General features: G+C 43.4%; 2 protein-coding genes across 6 annotated transcripts in view; one reads left to right on the top strand and one right to left on the bottom strand.

Annotated features, from left to right (window-relative positions):
* tmem259 (transmembrane protein 259) overlaps positions 1-5982 on the bottom strand; it is a 13313-nt gene extending 7331 nt beyond the window's left edge. Inside the window, exons 1-4 of one of the 4 annotated variants that reach the window (XM_067512568.1) lie at positions 5650-5974; positions 3627-3983; positions 2500-2796; positions 2126-2312 (exon numbers count right to left, since the gene is read on the bottom strand). In XM_067512568.1, the coding sequence (XP_067368669.1) occupies positions 2126-2312; positions 2500-2796; positions 3627-3848 (706 nt within the window). In that variant the 5' untranslated portion in view covers positions 3849-3983; positions 5650-5974. Of the gene's footprint in view, positions 1-2125; positions 2313-2499; positions 2797-3626; positions 3984-5649 lie in introns of all 4 variants that reach the window. The other 3 variants (XM_067512569.1, XM_067512572.1, XM_067512570.1) reach the window with 3 other exon arrangements.
* A 796-nt stretch (positions 5983-6778) lies between these two features.
* On the top strand, positions 6779-14765 carry med16 (mediator complex subunit 16). Of its 2 annotated transcripts, none has more exons than XM_067512567.1 (16): positions 6779-7032; positions 7283-7467; positions 7542-7649; positions 7735-7904; positions 8009-8290; positions 8377-8526; positions 8646-8751; positions 8845-8997; positions 9758-9981; positions 10436-10642; positions 10805-11015; positions 11105-11238; positions 12331-12523; positions 12652-12868; positions 12959-13042; positions 14504-14765. In XM_067512567.1, exons 2-16 carry the CDS (start codon positions 7326-7328, stop codon positions 14628-14630), a joined length of 2508 nt encoding a protein of 835 aa, XP_067368668.1. In that variant the 5' UTR covers positions 6779-7032; positions 7283-7325; the 3' UTR covers positions 14631-14765. The 2 variants fall into 2 exon arrangements, with proteins under 2 accessions (XP_067368668.1, XP_067368667.1); XM_067512566.1 differs by having other exon boundaries at positions 6780-7032; positions 8842-8997.
* Positions 14766-17021: the final 2256 nt, after the last annotated feature.

The following is a 17021-nucleotide window of genomic DNA, read 5'->3' on the forward strand; positions in this document are numbered from 1 at the left end:
GAACAGCACACTGAAAAAGGGCTGTTTAAATACAGTGCCTTGCAAAAGTATTCACACCCCATTTTGTCATATTACAACCACAAAAGTAAATGGATTTTATTGGAATTTTATGGATTACACCGACAGAAATGGCACATCATTTTGAAGTGAAAGGAAAATGATAAAAGGTCTGAAAATATCTGAAAAGAGTAGCGTGCATTTGTACTCAGCCACCCTGAGTCAATACTTTACATCTTTTGCTGCAATTACAGCTGCACGTCTTTTGGAGCAGGTCTCTACCAGCTTTGTACATCTCAAGTTCAGTCAGATTGGATGGAGAGCGTCTGGGAACAGCAATTTTCATGTCTTGCCACAGATTCTCAATTGGATTTAGGTCTGGACTTTGACTGGGTCATTCTAACACATGAATATGCTTTGATCTCAACCACTGCATTGTAGCTCTGGCTGTATGTTTAAGGTTGTTGTCCTGCTGGAAGGTGAACCTCCTCCACAGTCTCACCTCTAACAGGTTTTCTTCTAAGAATGTCCTGTATTTGGCTCCATCCATCTTCCCATCAACTCTGACCAGCCTTCCTGTCCCTGCTGGAGAAAAGCGTCCTCACAACATGATGCTGCCGCCACGTTTCACGGTGGGGATGGTGTGTTCAGGGTGATGTGCAGTTTTAGTTTTCCAACACACATAGGATTTTGCATTTAGGCAAAAAGTTCAATTTTTGTCTTATCTGAGCAGAGCACCTTGTTCCACAGGTTTGCTGTGTCCCCCACATGTCTTGTGGGGACTTATGTCTTTGTTTCAACAATGGCTTTCTTCTTGCCACTCTTCCATAGAGGCCAGATTTGTGGAGTGCACCACTAATAGTTGTCCTGTGGACAGATTCTCCCACCTGAGCTGCGGCCAAGTCTTGGTCAGTTTACAGTTGAGCCAAACTCTGTCTTTCCATTTTCAGATGATAGATTGTACAGTGCTCTGTGAGAGGTTCAAAGCTTGGGATATTTTTTTATAACCTAATCCTGCTTTAAACTTCCCCACAACTTTATTCCTGACCTGTCTGGTGTGTTTCTTGGACTTTATGATGCTGTCGGTTAACTAATGTTGTCTAACAAAACTCTGAGGGCTTCACAGAATAGATGTATTGTGATGTGGTTGTTAGTGGTATCAGAATAATGGGGGTTAAATACAAATGCAGGAAACACTTTTTTAGATATTTTTTCGTAAAAATATTTTCATTTTCCTTTCACTCCACAATTAAATCCCAATAAAATGAATTTACATTTTCGGTTGTAACGTGACAAAACATGAAAAAAAGTTCAAGAGTTTTAAATACTTTTCCAAAGCACTGTACAAATTGTCATTGAACCAGGACATTCAGTGGTCAGACATGATTCATGAATCATGTTGGGAGTTTTGCAGTTAATCACCTTGTTAGAGAACTGCATGTTATGCAATAAGCACTAAAAGAATGAAGAGTTGGACCTGTGCATTTAAAAGTTGTGAGGTCAAATTAACTCGTGGCCTCCCCATTTGCTGGTGGGTGGATCAGGTGTGTTCAGTCAGTCTCAAAATAGATGTTACCATTTTAGATGCCGATGGATGGGGGGAAGCATCATGGCATCTTCCAACTTCTAAATGACTGAACACACCTGATCCAGGTGTTGGAACACATTTGACCCCCAGTTGGTGGGGTACTACTTGGGTAGAATTAGTTGGAAAACAAACAAAGTAGGGGGGCCTTGGGGACCAGGGTTGGGAACTACGATTTAAAGTGACTCCCTTTTGTCTCTGCTGCCACCTGCTGGACATCTTCCAAGAGAAAATTGACATCAAAACATTTACAGGAGATTAAAGTTAGCCTTAGGACTAAACCCATCAGCTGTTTATTTTAGGAGTTTGTCTTTCATTACAGAGACTTATCAAATGCAACAGAGTCTGTGGCGGCAAGAGAAAAAAAAAATCACGTGTAAGACACGTGTAGATGCTAAAAACAGTTTTGGTCTTGACCAAAACCATTAAATGTTAAAAGTGCTTCATCTTCATCAACATGTTCTTCAATAATAAACAAGAGGTTTTACACAATTTGACACTCAGCAGCTGTTTCTGTCCTGGAGGAGGAGGAGGAGGGTTTACCTGTTCTGGTCATCATCTCCAGCTCAGACAGTGAGTCCTGTAGCAGCTGCGTACCTTTAGTTGTCTGGGTGAAGGAGACATCCTGGCTGTCGTTCACTCCTCCTGGTCTTCCTCCTCCTCCCACTGCTCCTGTTCCCACTCCTCCGAGCAGAGAGGGCTTCAGACGGGGCTCAATGTCCAGCTCAAACTGCAGAAAGTGGAGGCAGCAGAGACGTCAGACTCCCCGTAATTTTTTAAGTTACAATAAGAAACAGTCAGACTTTGATCTTAAAATCAGAGCAGATGAAAAAGAGAACACATAAAACAGGTCAAGTCAAATCACAGAGAAATAAAAACACACCGACTCATTAAAATAACAGTTTACAGCTACTCACCTGGACTGAGCTGTTGTCAAACATCTCCACAGTCATCTCCTCTTCATCCTCTTCTTCCTCCTGGAGTGCTGCCAGGCTGAGTCCCCCTACTCCCCCTTCCCCAGCCCCCAGCTCCTCCTGGAGGCCTGAGGAGTCATAGTGCTGCAAGAAGATGGGGGCCCGGCTGGAGTTTCTCTGGATCTCGACCCGCAGGATGCCATCGCGGGGCCACCGCTCCCTCACCACCTCCAGACAGTTGATGGGAGACCGAGAGAAAGCAATGTGGATGTAGGCAAGGATGAAGAGAACAAAGAGGGCCTAGGGAGGAAAGGAGAGTAGACCCAACGTTTTTATATAAAGCTGGATCTTTCTCTTATTGGCTTCAACTGCTGTAACGCTGGTGAATTTCTATATAGTAATACACAGGGTCCGTGGCAGGGTCTCCTCTTTACATGCTGGGTTGAAGCACTACACACAGTGAGTGACAGTAGTTTCCTGTTGTACTGGACACAACTCTCTACCGTGACTGTGTTGATAATCAGGTGGAGAACCAAAAAGTCTTTGCACCAGACTTCTACCACTTTATCGCACATTCTGGCAGATCAGACACGTGCTGGTTACAGAACCATTCTGTTAGTTCGTCGTCCACATTCACGAGCTACAGTCCAGTTACTGTTCTCCTGAACAGACCTGCCACTCTCACCACTTTACAAATGTGGAACATGGAAAAGTATTCTTGTCTGCGTCTGTTAGTTAAACCTTTCGGTCAGTCAGGGCCAATATTTATCTGCATCACAAAGCAGGAAATCAATCTCAACTCATCCTGTTTTTAGTGCAGGGAGCTTTCATCAGCTCTCATGGAGATTTATTTCCTGTGAGGATTCAGATAAAGGTAAGACAGAAACATTCACATTTAAGTTATTAAAAGGTTTTCTGTAAGACCCCCAATGTCTCTAATTTACTGTAACTGCAGTAGGATGCATTAAACTTTAACTTTCAGGTCAAAACTGGTTTAAAATGTTGTTTTTCTTGAATTGGGTTTTGGTTTCAGTACAAACGTGTACTGGTTTAACTAGTTACTGAAATAAAGCACAGGTCCAGTTAAAAACAGAAACTGCAGCTCAACAACAGAAACCTGAATAATTCACCTTGAGCAGGACGAAGAACTCGAAGACTCTCCTGAAGGATGGGGGGAAAAGTCGAGCATAGGTGACAGCCATCTTGAAAAAAAGGGCATGGAAGAGGCGGTCTCGGACATTGATGAGGGGGTTCTGGTTAAGGTTGGGGTTTCGGATCCTGTTAGGTCCTGTGTTGTTGTTGTTGTTGAGAGGGACATTGTTGTTGTTGGCCTGGTTCTGGTTCTCAGACATGGTTCTGGATCTAAATTAATCTGGATCTAAATTAAAAAGCAGCTGATCCTAGGTCAGCATGGCCTCAAAGTCTTGGGAGTCCAGGTCCAGATCCGGCCCCAGCTCAAGTCCACAGCTTGTTCTGATTGCGTTGATCTGGGTCACACACAGGAAGGACAAAAACAGCAACCAATAAAAAGAGCTAAATAAACAACTTTACAAAAAGAGAAATTACGGTGCCCCTGTGCTCACTGAAACTGGTTTTCATGCTGTAAAGTGATTATTAAAGATTCCTTCCATAAGCTCTTTTAGTAGTGATAGGGACAAAGATACATTTCAATGTATATCTGACATTAATTGTAGATTTCAGCAGTTTGAGGCCATAAAAAAAATCTGCATCCTTTCCTTCCCTTTTGTGGTTTATGGTTGTAGTATCTAATGGTGGAAATACTACATTATTTTTAATGAAGCCCATCAGCAAGTACTCCAGTCTTAAGTGCTAGTCCGATCAAACTGGTTTTAGTAGACTGGCAGCTGCAGCACAAACAAAAATGCATTTTTTTTTGACAGAAACTGTTGGTTCCTCTTTATTTCAGATGATTTATGAGAGTGTCTTCCTCTACAGCTCTGTTGACATCTTTAAAGATTTCATATCATTTCCTTTTACTCGCTTAAATGTTTACTTGCTGGATTCTTTGTGTAACACCAGTACCTTACAGTAAAAAAACAAAAGAAGCAAATACTCTGGTTTAAGGAGCTGGAACCAGAGATATTATTAAAAAAGCTGCTTTATTTAAAGCGGTCAACAGAATATCAAGGTGGTTAAGTAAAAGCTTAGATTTCCTTTGCAAATGTAATGGAGTACAAGTTTCAAAGTAGATAAAGAGCCTTTGATTCACCCTGCAGTGGTCCTGGACTACAAGCTGCCCTTTTAGATTTACTATGAAGCTTCTTCAAAATGTGAATGTGAAACTGTGAATAAAATAGACCTTCATCACTCAGTCGACCAGTCAATCAACAGTATTCATTAGCGACTCCCTATCGATAACATCTACATTAGTTCATGTTTGTTCCATCATGTGTCGGGCTTTTTTGTTTCGATCTTTAGCCTGACAATAATCTGTCTTTGTGGAATCATCAGAGCTTGTTGTCGTTTTCACATTGTACCAGTTCACAACTGAGATTGACTGCTCCCCTCTGCCGGGAAGATCAGCAACGTCATTCACTGAATGATTTGTCTGTTTTTGTTCAGAGTGATGTCCTCAGTTTTATTTGGTTTACTTTAAAACCAGAGAGAGAAAAAAAAAAAAAATCAAGAAACCATCGCCTGTGTGCAACTAGCAGCAGAAAATACTGCATACTTTCTTCTGAAAATGCCCAAAAAGATTGAGTGAGATTTCCACTGCGGATCAGATGTGAATATTTGCCGGTTTGATGCAGTACACTATGGTCTGTGGGTCAAACATTTAAACGTGATTAATTACATTTTTCTCCATAGTTAACTGCTAAAATTGTTCGAAAAATAACCAAATATGTGACTACAGTATATTTTTAGCTTGGAGAAACTCTCTCTCTCTCTCTCTCTCACACACACACACACACACACACACAGGGACCTGAAAGTGTTTTAATAAATGAACCTTGAGCTGTCTGTATAAGACTGGGTCAGACTGAGGTGGTCTTGGTTACCGTAACTTACTGGGTCCTGGTTGTTTTGGGGCCTCTGGTTTCAACAGGTATAAACATCGCGCAGCTAGCGCTTCGTATTAAACGTTAATTTATCTTTAGTTTTAGCTTCACTTTAGTATGAAGCTATTCTTACCTTTTAATGTCTCCGCAGCTCTGGATCCATAGCACCGCCTCCTGTTTTCACCAGAACCAACTTAGGAACGACACAGCTAACCGTTAGCACTGTTAGCACTTCGGAGATCAGGCTAACAGCGGCTAAAGCTAAAACTAGGTAAAGAACAACGATGTTAGCTAACAGCTAACTGTTCCTGCGCTGTGTGACGACTCATTTCATTTCGCCTCAAAATAAACCCTTCTATGTCTTGTCGTCTGCGAGCTACAGATAAACTGACAAAGCTAACACAAGCTAACAGAGGCCAACAGGAAACTCACAGCTGCTGCTATGAGACGAGACCGGAAATACGGGTCATACAGCGTGTTTTTTTCCCCCCGCAGTTATATCTGACAGGTGTTTTTGTCCAAAATGGTTTATTCATACTAACAGACATGAAACGATTATTAACCACGCATCCATACGGTCTGTTGTAATTTTGTGTCGCTGTATGATCTTTTGGTGTCACTTTGTTGATATCTCCTTGTGCTGGATATGTAGTTGTAGTCTGTAGTTGTTCTGTTTTGTTTTAGTTGTTTTGTTTTTGTCCTAATTTGGCCCAGTAATTCAATAAAATCACATCTAAAGGTTCGCATCTTAATATTTACTGGGGTTTTAAATTGAGATGTGTCACATTTTGTTGCATGCACTCTGTACCACACAAGTCCTCCGTGTAAATGAATCAGTTTTATCTTTAGTGGGATGTTTTAGTAAAAGCAGAATCTACAGCTTGAGCGGTTTGTTCACATTAACTCAAACCGTCTTATTAACAGTATTTGAATTCAGCTCCTGTTTGCTGTCCAGTGCTGTCACGTGAAGGAGAATTTAAAACATTTGATTGTTCTTTGATATTAGATATACGAGCATGTGCAATTAAAAATGCATGTGCAAAAATCTAGCTAGGACGAGAACCTGGAAAACTGCACCAAGGGAAAAGCACTGCGGCGGAGGCTGCCCACGGCGCCATCCCAGATCAGTCAAACGGTGCTGATTTAAATACTATACGTGTTGTTCCAACGTATTATATTAAATGTTATATTAAATGAACACGTTCTGCCTTGGAGCAAACGTTTCACAGTTTTATTGACTAATTTAAAAAACAGGCAGATGTAGGGACAACTGTATGAGCTGCGGGGTCCTGAGACGTTGTGGAAGTGAGCGGTTTGTTTGTTGCCGCAAACATTGAGCTCTGGATAAATTGTCTTGATAAACTACTCAAACGGACTCCACCTATTTATATATATATGTTTCTAACTCAAAGCTTCTTTCATTGTTTGCCTGAAAACGGATTTTTTTAAATGCTTATCTGCGTCACTGGAGCTGAAATCAAACACACGGCAGCTCACGTTAGCGGCTCTCTCGCAGGTAATAACCGCGAGTGCTGGTTTTACAGAAAATGCTTAGATGATAGCTGCAGCTGGCTTAAGTTTGAACTGTTGCGTTCATTTTAAATGAAGATTGCAGTGGAAGGTTGAGTCGATCCGCAGTTTAACGTCCAGCTGTTCTCCAGAAATCCTGATGATCACATGATTCATTGCAGTTTTCCAAAACATCATCTCCACCGTTTTTAAAAGAGTTCTCGCTGTGAGTCTGTGTTCTCTTCACCTGTACTTAGGTGAGGCGTCCTGCTGGCCTCCAGCAGCAGCTTCTGCGGTTGAATGATGGAGGTGGCTTACGTCTGTGAGTGGGAGAAGCGCCCAAAGAGCACTCACTGTCCTTCTATTCCTCTTGTCTGTGCCTGGTCCTGCAGGAACCTGGTGGCCTTTACCACAGACCTGAAAAATGACGACGACGACAAAGGTACAAACTCACTTGGTCGCGACCCAGGTTGTTGATCTTTAATGCACTCATTTTTATTGTATTGTTTATATCAGATGTCAGTCACATGATCCACATCATTGACACCGAACACCCCTGGGACGTTTTCTCCATCAACTCTGGGCACACTGAGGTCATTTCCTGCTTGGAGTGGGACCAATCAGGTGAGTTTATCACCTCGTTTCACAATCTGTGTTTACTGCCATGTCACCTCTGTATATTAACTGAGGGGTTTGTGTGTGTTTTCAGGCTCGAAGCTGCTTTCGGCAGATGGCGACGGGCAGATCAAATGCTGGTCAATGTCAGATCACCTGGTGAACAGCTGGGAGAGCATCCTTTCCAGCTCCCTGGATGGAGATCCCATTGTAGCTCTGAGCTGGCTCCACAACGGAGTGAAACTAGCCCTGCACGTTGAGATGGTAATGACTGATCTTAAGTTTGATAACTTTGTATGGTAGTGATAATCTTGTGTCATACAGTAGATACACCAGTAGCTGAAGAAACTCTGTTTTTCTTACCTCAGTCAGGTTCTACAAACTTTGGGGAGAAGTTTTCTCGAGTGAAGTTCTCTCCGTCGCTGACCCTGTTTGGCGGGAAGCCAATGGAGGGCTGGTTGGCGGTGACGGTGAGCGGCTTGGTAACGGTGTCACTGCTGAAGCCAGGTGGCGCTCTGCTGACGGCCAGCGAGAGTCTGTGCCGGCTCAGGGGACGGGTGGCGTTAGCCGACATCGCCTTCACTGGGGGGGGGAACATTGTTGTAGCAGCAACTGACGGCAGCAGCTCATCCCCAGTCCAGTTCTACAAGGTCAGAACCACAAAAATAGGTCATCAGGTGAGTCTGTATCTGATAACAAACGGAGAACCTATACGGTCCATGTTTCCTGTGTCCAGGTGGTGGTGAGCGTGGTGAGCGAGAAGTGTCGCATTGACACGGAACTTTTACCATCGCTGTTCTTGCGCTGCACCACGGATCCGCTGAGAAGGGAGAAGTACCCTGCTGTGACGCATCTCAAGTTCCTGACCCGGGAGAACTCAGAACAGGTAAGCGTGACTCATTGAGTCATGTTTCAGGGGTTGTGACAGATCTAAGATCAGTAGAATATCAAACACAGACCATCAACCGGCTGCAGAACCTGACAGAACATGTGCATGTTGTGCAGGTTCTACTGTGTGCGTCCAATCAGAGCGGCAGCATCGTGGAATGTTGGTCTCTGAGGAAGGAGGGACTTCCTGTAAACAACATCTTTCAACACCGATCGCCAGTTGGTAAGAACCAAACAGAACCTGGTCTCGAAGTGGTTAAACTGGATGGCACTAATTTGCAGCAGCTGACCTGCGCCATCTCTGTCCACCCAGTAGGGGAGAAGCAGCCAACCATCTTGAAGTGGAGGATCCTCACAACCACCAACGATTTGGAGCGGGTGTCAGCCGTGGCTCTGCCCAAACTGCCTATCTCCATCTCGAACACAGACCTGAAGGTGGCATCAGACACCAAGTTCTGCCCTGGCCTCGGTGAGACCGCTTAAGTGGATAATATTGTGGTTGCGATATAAAAACAGTATCGTCAGTCTGCTTGTTTGATTACGAAGGAAAATGCACAGATTACTGCTAAGAAATTATTATTACACGTAGATTGTTACAAACTAAAGTATCATTAATAGAATGAATGAAAACATTGAAATTGCCTCAAACTACAAACTGTGTGTTTTTTTTTTTTTTTTTTTTTTTTTTTTTATTAATTAAGTTAAATTAAACTTGACTGTTTAGGTCTAACAAAGGAAAAGATGGCTACAGGGGGAAACAACAGGTATCAGTGATCAGCCCATTCACGCTTCTTTCTGGCTGTTTACTGGTAGATTGCTGGCCAAGAAGCTGCTGCCCACCCCCACACACTCTGAACACAGACACTCCACAAGATACAACATTATGAGAGATTGTTTCCTGACCAATTTTAGTAGCTTTCCTCAGGAAAAGAAATTGAACTCTGTCCAGAAGGTCTCAAAGATTTGTTGCCAGTTACAAAACAAAAACTATTCACTAAAAGTGTCTGAAAAGTCACTTAAATATAATTTTCTACATCTCACAAACTCATTTAGTAATTTGAACCATTTTGCACTTATATAATCTTAGTGGCTGTGTGTGGATCACCAGAGATGTTAACTACAACCCCCATGGTGTATTTTGGGAGAGAATAAAGTGCAGCGTGAACATTTCATCAGCCCTGAATATTTTGACCATTAACCAGTGCATTGTTTTTCCCATGTGCTTCCAGGTTTGGCTCTGGCTTTTCATGACGGCAGTATTCAGATCCTGCACCGCCTGTCTCTCCACACAATGGGAGTCTTCTACATTACCTCGTCTAATTCCTCCAGCCAGAGATCTGGGGACGAGCCCGCCATCAAGCGCCAGAGAACAGGAGGCCCCGCTGTCCACTTTAAAGCCCTGCAGTTCTCCTGGACCTCGCTGGCTCTGGCTGGAGTGGATAATCACGGAAAGGTGGGAACGCACCTGGTTACCTGCTCACCTAGACCCCAGTAGCCCTTCAAGGTTAAAACCTTTGCTCCTAGAATAAATTCACCATCTGTAGTGTTTCTACAAATATACACCAATCAGCCTTAACATTCTGATCACAGATCAGTGCCGCAACCCTCCCATTTTTGTCCGGGCTCGGGACCGGAACCAAGGTTGCCCTTGGTGGATGAGCGGGGCCACGGATTCGAACCCGCAGCCTTCTGCATCCCCACCCAATGCTCTACTGCTGATCCACCAGGCCCCCTATCCTTGAAATTATGACCACCCACCTAATATTGAGTAGTGTAGTTTTCACGCGGGACACTTTATTTATTTGGACTTGGAGAAAATATCAGAATCAGACTTTTGTTTCCCCTGTAAGGAAACAGAATAGCAGGGTATTTTTTTTACTTGCTCACACTTTCTTGTTTTTGCTTAGCTCCACATGCTGCGCGTGTCGCCTTCTATGGGGCAGGTGCTGGAGATGAATACCACACTGCGCCACCTGCTGTTCCTGCTGGAGTACTGCATGGTCACAGGCTACGACTGGTGGGACGTTTTGCTGCATGTGCAGCCTACAATGGTCCACAACCTGGTGGAGAAACTGCACGAGGAATACATGAGACAGAACCAGGCCCTGCAGCAGGTCAGCAAGGCACCATGGGAGCATGTCATATATTAGTGTACCTGAAACTCACCTTTCAGTTCTGTTACATCAGACTGACAAACTTACACCTCAGATGTTTAGAGCTTTACACTTTCAGCTCTTACGCTTCCCGTGACTCCTCAGTGTATGGGTATGTTCCAGGTCCTGGCAACCCGGATTGTAGCCGTGAAGGCATCACTCTGTAAACTCTCCACGGCGACAGCGGCACGAGCCTGCGACTTCCACGCCAAACTACTGCTGATCGCAATTAGCTCCACCTTAAAATCCCTGCTCAGACCACATCTCCTCAGCATGCCTGAGAAGAGTCCAGGGGACCGTCTGGCTGAGATCTGTGCTAAAAACACAGACACAGGTAAGATCACAGTGGAAAGGACGGAAGGAAAGGTTACAGGAGATTTCATATATTGATCAGCTGATGGTCTGTCATTGATCCCTCTGCAGATATTGATAAGGTGATGATTAATCTAAAGACGGAGGAATTTGTGTTGGATGGGCCCCCCCTTCAGTCCCTGCAGCAGCTCATTCAGTGGGTAGGAGACTTTGTCCTCTACCTACTTGCCAACCTGCCGAACCAGGTGAGTTAAGGAGAAAATTAAAGATGAATTAAAATGTAAAAAAAACAGTTCAGGAAATGTTTCCGCACAGACACATAATACCATCACAAAGACCTAAAACCACTATAAAAAGACTCAAAACCACCACAGAGACTTAAAACCACGACTGACAAGACCAAGAAAACCTTTGTTGTAAATGGAAAAATTGATGTCATTTATTAGATTTGTATTATTGCAATGTAATTGATACCAGCACAGTTGATGCTACTTAAAGCATTAACAATTTAAAAACCTATTTAATCACACAGGACGTCAATTTTTTTGCTGTGAAAATGTTATAAAGCATACTAATACACATTAGTTTTGGCAGATGATTGAATCTGATTTTTACATAGACCATTTAATATTCAGTAACTCTATAGTTTTTAGGCTGAGTGTTGTAGTACAGTTATCACGTTATTCTCTTCTGTCTCGAGATTAGTGGAAAAGTCTGTTTGATGTTAACTCGATAGAGAAGCCAGGTTTCTTTGTTAACTGCATAATGAGCTTACATATACTGTAGTAACCTGGTTAATAGAAATCCAAAATCCATAATGATGCATCATAAAGTTATGGTGAACTTTGTAAACGTGTGTAAGACCACATTAAATTAGAGAGAAAATGACCCGGTGTCTCTGGTGCACCTTAAATTGAGAACACGCTGTACTCACGCTGGCTCTACTTTTAAATATTTATCCAATTTGAATAGTTACGAAAAACAGAATCAGTGTGTGGCTTTCAGTGCTAATAATGTAGATCATTGAGGAATACTGCAGAACATCAGATTAATTTTTATTTCCCTTATCACGCGGCTACATGATTGATTCCTCTTGCCCATAAATATAGTTTACTTGCCCCAGGAAAGCAGGCAAGCGGTAATGTTGATCCCCGCAATGATGTAATGACAGTGGCTCTCTAACCTTCAGAAAAGCAAAGCAGGTCCTAACAGGTTTGAACGTTGAACCGGCTTTAAGCAGGATTTGGCACCAGCCCAGCTCTACCACCAAGTTTGTGTTGGTGGAAAGAGGTAAGATGGACTCCGAGGTAAATGACACGAGTTGTTCTGTCCTGCAGGGTTCCATGGTCCGGCCAGGGTTTGGCTTCATGAGAGATGGGGCTTCTCTAGGGATGCTGAGAGAGATGCTAGTGATGATCCGGATCTGGGGTCTGCTGAAGCCCGGCTGTCTGCCCACTTTTACGGCCACGTCAGACAACCAGGACAGCATGCAGCTGCTCTTCCGACTACTTACCAAGCTCTGGCTCTGCTGTAAGAACCAAACCGGGCCAGTTTAGAGGGCTGTAGAGTACCAGGATGCTGATTTCCAGTGAGATCAGCAGCATTAGCTTTTGCGGTTTTATTTTCTAAATGTGCATTCTCTGATGTTTGTGTCTCAGCTCGGGATGATGGCCCCCCCCAGGACCCGGATGAGAGTCTGATAGATGAGTGCTGCCTGCTGCCAAGTCAGCTGCTGGTTCCCAGTGTGGACTGGCTCCCTGTCAATGATGGTGTCATTGTGAAGCTACAGGGGAAACACCCACTTAGGCTACAGTTTGGAAAAGTTTCGTCTTTGCCAGGAGGAGGAAGCAGCGCCCCGCTGGAGGTCTTCACCAGGTAACACATACTTGGCCCTGGACCTGTACCTCAAACCTCTGTGTGGATTTACTATACGTGAATGGACCTAATGTGGTTGTGTGTCTTCAGGAGTCCTGGTTGTCAGAAGATGGACAACCTGCGCTGTCTACACATGGGGGTCTGTCCCACAGAGGAGAGTAAAGCCTGCACCAGGTGAGTCCACAGGAAGTGATGTCGTAGAAGGAGTTGTTTAGTTATTATAAAATGAATATGTTTGAAAGTGATATGGGTCCTGAGCTGGGTTTTCAGATTCTAAGACATCTCTGAAACAGGATGCAGGAAGTGTCAGAAATCAGTCTTACGATTTCCCTGCTAATGGTTTGGTTAAATACTTGCTTTATCCAATTCGCTCTAATGTTTCTTCACATTTACACACACCGATGATGACCGCTGCTATGAAAGGTGGCAGTCTGGTTTACTGGGAGCCACTTTTGGTTCTTGGACATTCCACCATGTATCCAGAAGTCAGGCCACCAATCCTGTAGTTAGTGGAAAACTTACTAACTGGGCCAGTCATCCTGCACACAGCACATACATGGTTCAAAAAACTTTATGGTGCTCAATCAAACAGGCATGTGTCCTGGTTTTAATAACAGGTGGGCATCCTGACTTGACAGATTTAATTTAAAAAAAAAAAAAAAAAGGCAGTGATGGAAAGAAGATGTTCAGCAGTAATTCATTTTGATAAACAGATCTTCTTTCATTATTACATACAACTCAAATACCAGGACAGGTTCATTTTTTCCAAACATTGTTATTCTCAAATGGAAAATCCTCCCTTGAGACGCCTGTCAAGCTCTGACACTGGCACCACGCAGACACATGGTCAGAGCGAGAAATCAAAGTCAGCAGTTTGGAATTAAATCTACACATAACTGAATTTACTTTGCTTTTTATTTTACCGTGGAGACGTCAACACCAAAATAACCCACTTTGCCATGTTTGCTGACGCTGATGTGTTTGCCACTTACTCCTGTGTTTGTCATCTTCTGTCGTTTAATAAACTAATTAATTTAGTTGTGCCGAGGGAAATCAACATATAACAATAAAACATCAGTGTAAAGCATTTCTTCATCTGTGCCATAAACCCCTATTTTCATCCAATAACCACTGCTGCCCTGCATGACACGATGCAGTTGGCCGACGGTTGTAGGAGGAAATGATGATTTGGAGCAAGTGGGACATAGTTTGTAAAAATGTGTAAATGACATGTTTTAGAATGAAGACGTGGGTCACCCGGTGGAGCGGTGGGTTGTTGGTTATTTTTGGACAACAATAGTGGCACAGACAAGATAATACAGGCTGGCAAGCGAACCTGAGATTCATTGGTTGTTTTAGCTTCTCTATTGTGATTTTTGGACAGGAAATGTTCTTGACCAAACGGAAACTAAATGATGGTTTTACACTAAATGTTGAGGTAAATGTGACTGTTTCACCAGATGCTGTGGGTCATTAATGAGTGTGTGTGTGTGTGTGTGTGTGTGTGTGTGTGTGTGTGTGTGTGTGTGTGTGTGTGTGTGTGTGTGTGTGTGTGTGTGTGTGTGTGTGTGTGTGTGTGTGTGTGTGTGTGTGTGTGTGTGTGTGTGTGTGTGTGTGTGTGTGTGTGTGTGTCAGGTGCGGCTGTGTGACGATGCTCCGTTCTCCGAACAAGACAAACGCCATGAAGCAGTGGGAGCAGCGCTGGATCAAAAACTGTCTGTGTGGAGGTCTGTGGAGGAGAATCCCATCAACAATCTCCTGAAACTCTGCTAAGACTCACCTGAGCTCACCTGGAGCACATCGCTCAGCTGTTCTTATATATATATAAATACTTTCTTTGTGTAAATAAGCTGAATTTTTTTTTAATTTCACCTTGTAATAAAACTGCCGGACTGTGTCTTTGTTTCCGTCTCTGTATTATTAGTACTTTTAGTGGGTTAAAATACACAAGTACTGAGTTAAGCAGGCACAAGCTGCTGCTCTGTGTAAAGAAATGGAACCTTTGTTAGGTTTGTAATAATAAATGATTTATAAATAGCGGATCAGACATGAAATGGACATTTATCAGCTGTATGTAATTAATTCATAGATCAGTTATAACAAAAGAATCAAAGCACCTGAGCACATTACAGTGAACCATGAAACCCTGCACTCGTACTCATCGGTTATGTTACAGGGTGTTTTGAAAATCCAAGCACACTGACCACAGCCAGCTACATGCTTACATTTAAAAGAACGAATGACTGAATTAACAATTAATTCGGCAGTTGTGTGTATTTTATTGTCATCTTTTACAGAATAAGTGTGATGATTTAGATGCAGAGGCAGCTGAACATGACGGGCAAATTTACTTGGATTCTTTCCTTATGACCAAACAGTGCAGGCGTCAAAACAAAGGAACCAAACCATTCACAAACAACAAGCGATGAATCCTGCACGACAGGCCGTGTTAGAGCAGTTGTAATGTGACAAAATGTAAAGGAATACGAGTACTGTTTCAAGGCTCTGTACAAACGCAGCAGCGATGTACTATATGCAGTACAGCATTAAAATAAAACACATTTGCTACAGTCCATAGCTAGTTTCTTCTTTTCCTTTGGGCCTGTTCACTTTCAGAGGATGCAACAGTGAATCATGTGTCTCCATCTAACTCTGTCCTTTGCATCCTCTTCTCTCACACCAACTAACTTCATGTCCTCCCTCACTACATCCATAAATCTCCTCTTTAGCCTTCTTTTTTTTCCTTCCTGGCAGCTCCAACCTCAGCATCCTTCTACTGATATATTCACAGTTTCTCCTATGAACATGTCCAAACCACCTCAATCTGGCCTCTCTGACTTTATCTCCAACACATCTAACATGAGCTGTCCCTCTGATGTCCTCATTCCTGATCCTGTCCATCCTCATCACTCCCAAATTGAACCTCAACATCTTAAGCTCTGCTACCTCCAGCTCTGCCTCCTGTCTTTTCTTCAGTGCCACTGTCTCTAAGCTGAACAACATCTCTGGTCTCACCACCGTCTTGAACACCTTTCCTTTCATTCTCGCTGATACTCTTTTATCACACAACACACCTGACACTTTTCTCCAACCGTTCCAACCTGCCTGCACTCGCCTCTTCACCTCTTGTCCACACTCTCCGTTGCTCTGAACCGTTGACCCCAAGTACTTAAAGTCCTGCACCTTCTTCACCTCTGCTCCCTGGAACCTCACCATTCCACCTGGGTCCCTCTGGGTTTTCCAGAGCAGACCTCCATCTCTCTAATTTTTCCTCCACCTGCTCCCTGCTCTCACTGCAGATCACAATGTCATCTGCAAACATCATAGTCCATGGAGATTCCTGTCTAACCTCTGCCCTTAACCCAGCTTCCACTACTCTTTCCAACAACTTAATTGTTTGGCTCATCACCTTTATTCCTCTGTAGTTGCCAAAGTTCTGCACATCTCCCTTGAGTGTGTTTTAGACATGAACTCTAGAGAATGTCAGGAGGATCAGGTCCTGACATTGTTTGGAGTTTCCCTTTCAGAGACAACATCGGGAAATAGTTTGTGTGAGATGCATTCTTGTGAAGAAATACTCTGTAACTGGGCAAGGGGTGGTGCTTGAGCACTTTGAGCAGGGGGCAGAACATGACAACAAAGCTGCGGAAATGATAGTGTTTTGGTTTGTATTTTGGTCATATACCGCAGAATCTCATGCTGTTCCTTGTATTTGTCTGACGACTTCCAGGTCTGCCTTTACCGACAGAAGAAGAAGGACAATTTCTTCCAGTTTGGCATTGTTGGTAGTTTGAATGAATGAGTTCTTCACCTTCAGGTGTTTGTATTTGAAGATAATCAGGACTTTGCACTAGGGGGCTGGGGGGGTAAAATCAGAGTAATGTCAGGGCCAAAAGACTTGGGCGTTTGCGTTCAGACATACACCCACCAAGAGAAAATGTCTGTATTCCATCGCATGTCTAAAAGGGGCTTTGCTCTTAAAATGGGCACCAGTACACTTCTCCTCCAGTTCTCAGCATCCTCTCACTCTCCAAGATCTTGTTAACAAACTAGTCAGAAACTCCACTGCCACCTCTCCTAGACACTTCCATACCTCCACAGGTTTGTCATCAGGACCAACTGGCTTTCAACTCTTCATCCTCTTCAACGTCCT

This window comes from Channa argus, chromosome 8 (genome assembly GCF_033026475.1).
Source record: "Channa argus isolate prfri chromosome 8, Channa argus male v1.0, whole genome shotgun sequence".
NCBI classification, from domain to species: domain Eukaryota; kingdom Metazoa; phylum Chordata; class Actinopteri; order Anabantiformes; family Channidae; genus Channa; species Channa argus.

What these genes read in the sequence shown, in the direction of transcription:
- med16 (XM_067512566.1), top strand. Translation starts at nt 7,326, where the DNA reads ATGATGGAGGTGGCTTACGTCTGTGAGTGGGAGAAGCGCCCAAAGAGC. An exon ending in TTGCCAACCTGCCGAACCAG is followed by an intron (nt 11,239 to 12,330) that starts GTGAGTTAAGGA and finishes TCTGTCCTGCAG; the next exon opens with GGTTCCATGGTCCGGCCAGG. An exon ending in GAGAGTAAAGCCTGCACCAG is followed by an intron (nt 13,043 to 14,503) that starts GTGAGTCCACAG and finishes TGTGTGTGTCAG; the next exon opens with GTGCGGCTGTGTGACGATGC.